Below are 6,000 nucleotides of genomic sequence, written 5' to 3' on the forward strand. Positions count from 1 at the left end.
CACTCATGCAGGCCCACACAAAGAAAGCCCCATGTGCACAACGCCACGCTTAATTCATCATCCCAAACCTTCACTCGCCTGCCTTATAATTGCATCCTTGAGCAGTGAAGGACGGAGAGGTGGACAGCTTGCACGGAAGGATCACACAACGCCACTAGGGAGATGCACACCTGACAGGCCTGCAGGCTGGGAGCCATGCTGGAACTTTTGCCTGAGCATCCACAGACTGACCTCTCCAAAGAGAGGCTGATTGATGGAGGTGCCAGCCGCTGGCAAGTAAAGTTCAGCACTCTGCCCTCCTCAGCGAGCCGCAAAAGGAGGCTTGGAATTTTGACCTTCTCAAGGAATTCTGCCCATGTCAAGGTGGGAGGCAGAGGCGGAAGCTCATTCCCTGCCTCACACACACAAAACTGGATCCAGAAGCCAGTTGAGCTTCGGGAGTCCATGGAATGCCAGCCTGCTCAGATTCTGTTGTTTTAGTTTCAGCCTAGCTGGTCTGTCAAAGGGACCAAACGGTACTTAGTTTGTTTCTTCTTTGTTTCCTCTTGGTAATGCTAAATCCTATTCCGAACGGCTTTGTTCTCTTTCCAGTCACTTCCTGCCACTCACCCACCCACTGCCACCCCAACACTAACTGCATCAGATGGGAACTGAAGGATACCCAGGATTTGGAAAACTGGGGAGTGGGGGGTTTGGAGACCGCCATTTTTACTTGTGCATGTTCCTGTAATTCCCCCCCCCCCCATCAAAACAAAATTTGAAAGATTTGCATAGAGAGGAGGCCAACTGTCAGCCCATCTTGATTCTCAGCACAGAGAGAGAGAGAATGAATCAATGAAAGAAAAGCAGGGAGGGATGTGGTTTCGCTCCGAGGTCGACGGGAATACAGCCAGGCAGTTTTATATTCTATTCTACAAACTCAAGGCACAGGCTGGGATGAAAGGATGAGAGGGAGAGAGGGAGAGAAGGAAGGTGGGAAGCGGGCGGGAGCGGAGAAGAGATGATGTAGCTATCTGGATACCCTTTTTTTAGAACTGCGATCACCGGTGGGGAGGGGATTAAAAAGTTAGACCAACCGAAAATGTAAATACACGCACGCAAAAGCCGAAAACGAAGCCACAAGAATGGCAGTGTAAGGAACTGGAACCTTTCCTGACACTGGGCTTGAAAATGTACTATTTTGCACGGTTGGTGGGGTGGGGTGGGATAGAGAAAGGTCAAGGAACTGCAAGGATCCCACCCCACCCAAAGACATAAGCAGGCAGGTCTCGCCCCCCCACCTCCCTGCAATCCAATTTTGAAGTTGACGGGGCACCGGTGCCTAACCTTCCAGGGCACAGCCTTTGCCCTAGGCGACACCCAGCTTAAAAAAAAAAGGAGAAGAAGAAAGGTACTACGAGGGAGAGAGCATGCAGAAAAGGGGGTGCCCCAATGTGCCCACAGGTCGAAGGATAAAGTGGGGGGCACACACAAAAAGCGCCCTCTAACAAAGCCCGGCAACCACCACCACTGCAGTGACAAGAAAAAGGGGGCGGGTGGGAACCATGCCATTGTTTCCCCCTATCCACACACCCCTTTGCTGCAGCAGCCGCGGCGAATATTAGGGTCACACAATGCGGGTTGCGAAGGCGGGGGGGGGGGGAGTTGAAACCCTACAGTGCGCAGAGGTTGCCCTCCCTCCTTCCCTCCGCCAGGGCCGCGGTCCCTCCGGGAAGCGCCCCCCCCCCAATGGGGAAAGAAGACCAGGCAGCTGCCCGCCTTGCCTGCCAGCTTCACCCCTCGGAGTGGCGACACGGGGCAGCCCGGGAAGGCTGCAGGGAGGGGTAAGAGAGACCGGCGCCGGGAGGGCAGCCTCCCAAGCGGGCCGGGGATGACCCGGTGGGTCCGTGCGCAGGCAGCGGGGGTCTCTCCTGCTCTCCCCGCCCCCGCCCTGCTGCCCCGCGCTCTCCGCGGTTCCTCCTTTGCGCGCAGCCGGCGCTTTCCTTCCTCGCTCGCTGCAGGAGCGCTTCCAACGCGTAGAGGACAAGCGGGCAATGCCAGCGCAGAATCGCCCACAGCAGCCCGGGAGGGGGTGGGATAAAGAAGCTGCCGGGGGGGTGGAGGGAGAGAGAGAGAGAAAGATAGAGAGAAGGGGGGTAGATTGACCCCCCCCCCGCCGATCTCCGCGTCTCCTCCGCGCTTACCTCTGCCAGCAACGCACAGCAGTAAAATCCCAGCCGCGGCCACCAAAGGCGAGTGCCTGCCGCCGCCGCCGCTCCCTGCCGATCGCATCCTGCCGCTTCCCCTCCGGTCTCTTTCTCTCTCTCTCTTTCTCCCTCTCGCCGGCTCTGCACCTGCACTCGAGCTCCCCCAGCGTTAATCTATGCTAATGAGATGCGGCGAGGGGGGCCGGCCCGCGGCGGGAGGGGGCGGGGCCTGCCCAGAGAAGGGGGAGGCAACTGTTTACAACTCCCATGCGGGAGAGGGAGGGAGGGAGAGCGGGGAGGAGGGGCTTTCCGGGGAAGGGGCGGCGCCGCCTTTTGGCACCGCCCACTCCAGGAAAAACAACACCCGCGCTCCTGCTCTCCCCCTGAAGTTCATCAGCACCTAGCAGAGAGGAAGGTTGGGGCTGTCCAGGGCAGCAAATGCTCCTTTGCAAATAAAAAATGAAAAACAAAAAAAATATTATTCTTTATTATGCACAGTGTTCTGTAGCTGTGCGCCACCCCAAAGCTGCCGGCGAATTGGAAAAAAACCCACCACAAACCAAAATAGTAATCCTCTTAACGGTGAACGTAACAAAATTATTAAAGCAGTAATCATGTTATTACTGTAAGTTATTTCAAGTCACAAGATTGGTAAAGAATTGAGCCCCCTAAAATATGCAAGCATTAATGCTGCGAGGAATTGTGAAATATGCACTGAAAAGCATATGTATTATACATATGCGCATTATGCAAAGGAAACAGCTCCTGCAAACAGCCTTTTCATTATTACAGAATGTGTAATTCTTGGTGAGGCCTCTTTAAAAGAAAATCATTTTTTCTGCCAAAATGCAAAGCTAATGGCTTTTTTTGCCCGTGCATTCACATCACCGCTCCATACCAACCATTCAAAATGTATTGTGCTGTATTTCAATGGAAGGAAACTCGGTATCTACTAATCACATCCACGGCACATTTGGTGGGCCGCTCTTAACAATCCGCAGCTCCATTAAGCAATCTACAGACAGAACTGAGAGCAAAGTTATACCCTTCCATTTGACCGATGAGAAAGCGAAAAGCAGTTCTCGCATTTGATCCAGGATCCTTCAAAATGAGAAGATGCTGTAGCAGGTACGTCTGCCTTGGAGCGTGAAAGGAGTTCTGCCTCCTCAAGGTCAGCTTCCTGCACCCTAAAGTGTGGCTAGGATGCGCACAATTCAACTCCTCTCACTTCCTCCAAGTAATAAGGGGAACTTAGCTTACAACTCACAGAGTTCCCAGCACCCCAAAGGAACTGCAATTCCCATGATTCTTGGGGTTTGTGCGCATGCTTTGTATGTGCTTTAAATGTATACATCCATGACTCTGCACACAGGACAGATTTTCAGATCCCATCTTTCCTTTTCTCTTTTTTAAAATATCAGAGATCTGATATACCAGAGATCTGATATACCAGCGCCAGCTCAAATTTCGCTGACTGAGGCAACAACAGAAAGCTTAATTGTGCCCCACACAGCGGTTAAAATATAATATTGTTGCATCCTTGGTTAGGGCATTTTATTCTTTTAAAATGTTGCAAGCCGATTTGAATGATATTGCTCTTGTTTGGTGTTTACTGCGGATGAGTGGGAATATAAACTATCTAAAATAAATATTTATTGGCGTTTATGAACCTCTCTTCACCATGCAGTCCCAGGGTGGGTCACAAACAGCTCCATTCAATTAAACAATGCAATACATTAACATTCACTTTTCATTTTCTCTTTGGTCAAATAGAAGGGTACACTCTGCAGAGGCCTGGACCAAAAAGGTTCATCTTGACCTGACTGTTTGATTTCTGTGTCTTGAGCACTGGGGAGAAAGCTATTGTCAGGGCAAGAGCTTAGGGCATATGGGCCAGGGCTGCAATCAGCAAAATGAAAAGGAATCACAGAATCTTAGAGTCGGAAGGGACCCCAAGGGTCATCTGGTCCAACCCCCTGCAATGCAGGAATCTCAGCTAGAGCATCTATGACTGATGGCCATCCAACCTCTGCTTTAAAACCTTCAATGAAGAAGAGTCTACAACCTCCCAATGGAGCTCGTTCCACTGCCGAACAGCGCATACTGTCAGAAAGTTCTTCCTGATGTTCAATAGAATCTCCTTTCTTGTTCCATTGGTTTGAGTATTAGGGGAAGGTTGTGCCATCTTCCATTGTTGCCAGTGTGCACCTGGACTCACAGGTGTGCAGCCAGCACTCCTGTTTGTTCATATACACACTGCCAAGAGGTTTTAGGATCTTTTTGCTGGAGTTATGACATGTGCTCATTATGGATGTATGTCAACCCTTAACCTTATGACCACAAGAAGCTCTCATGCAGAGGAATAAAGAACACTTGGTATATTTTATGAAACAGGAGTGATATGCTGCCTCGGACAGCAAAGTTACAATCTAAGCAGGTAGCAAATTCTACAAAACATGTGCACCAATCTTGCTGTAAACCCACACTAGAAGTGGAGTGGGGCAGACACCTGCCCTTAAAGTTAAGCAGAAGTGGAGTGCTGGGTAAGTGCCCCCTCTAAGACCATTAAGTCCAGACTCAAAAAACCATCTAGCTGCACCACTGGAACTATTCTGCAGGTAACCACCAAATTACCCCCTATTACAGAAAGGAGTGGGAGGTGTATATTTGTGTTTATGACCCTGAATGGATGTGTTGCGCCCCCTAGTGGCTTGGCACTTGGGGAAAAACTCCACCGGAGACGCTGGCCCTGAATGAATGGATAAAAGCCCCTCCATCTATATGTAGGTTACAACTGATCCTCTAAGATGAAAGGCCCTGTCTAAATGCCAGCCCTTATTATTCCCCTTTAATGCTGCCTTAACCATCAGAGGCTAGGATTTTACTATTTTCAATCATTAGGCAAAAAACATTTAATGCTTCAGCAGTAAAAGCTCTTCCTCTTGGTTGTTAAACTGTTATTGCAGCTTGGAAGGGAAGCAATTATGTGCTCAGATGTACGGTCTGGAAAGTACTGCTTTACCTTGCACCAGGTGACGGGGGGTAAGTCCTCAGACAAGGATGTTGCACCTATGGTTCAAAACAAAACACATTTTTACACTTTAAAAAGAAGAAAGCAGCAGCAGCTTGCCTAGCCCAGGAGACTGTGGACAAATATAAAATAACCACCCAAGAACAGTATACACAAGCCTACTAAGGTATAAGAGCAAAATAAATACAGCTCAGAAGTGGGAAATATTACATGTTTAAACTCCAACACTGACCTGCACCACCAAATCACCGGGACTAGCTCAAACATCGCTCTAAACCACAGTTATACTTAACTATGGTAAAAAGTAAAAGGTAAAGGACCCCTGGACGGTTAAGTCCAGTCAAGGGGGACTATGGGGTTGTGGCGCTCATCTCACTTTCAGGCCGAGGGAGCTGGCCTTTGTCCACAGACAGACAGCATGACTAAACTGCTTCTGGCACAACAGGACACTGTGACAGAAACCAGAGTGCACGGAAACACCATTTACCTTCCCGCCGCAGCGACACCTATTTATATACTTGCACTGGCGTGCTTTCGAACTGCTAAGTTGGCAGGAACTGGGACAGAGCAATGGAAGCACGCCCCATCACAGGGATTCGAACCACCGACCTTCTGATAAGCAAGGCCAAGAGGCTCAGTGGTTTAGACCACAGAGCCACCCGCATCCCTGGTCTTAACTATGGTATAAATGTGAACACACCAGAAGCTAGTGCACACAGAGAAAAAAATATTCCTCCATTCCTGATGTATTGCTACACTACGCAAACCTAAGCCATGGTTTAG

The 6,000-nt window shown here is 49.8% G+C and overlaps 1 protein-coding gene across 1 annotated transcript in view; it reads right to left on the reverse strand.

The window, feature by feature from the left end:
* Positions 1 to 2,362, reverse strand: part of CADM4 (cell adhesion molecule 4) — a 129,555-nt gene extending 127,193 nt beyond the window's left edge. The window contains exon 1 of the mRNA XM_083754096.1: positions 2,184 to 2,362. Coding sequence (XP_083610222.1) covers positions 2,184 to 2,271 — 88 coding nt within the window. The 5' untranslated portion in view covers positions 2,272 to 2,362. The remainder of the gene's footprint in view (positions 1 to 2,183) is intronic.
* Between the last annotated feature and the right edge of the window lie 3,638 nt (positions 2,363 to 6,000).

The sequence above is a fragment of the Podarcis gaigeae genome (genome assembly GCF_964106915.1).
Source record: "Podarcis gaigeae genome assembly, chromosome: 8".
Classification (NCBI taxonomy): Eukaryota; Metazoa; Chordata; class Lepidosauria; order Squamata; family Lacertidae; genus Podarcis; species Podarcis gaigeae.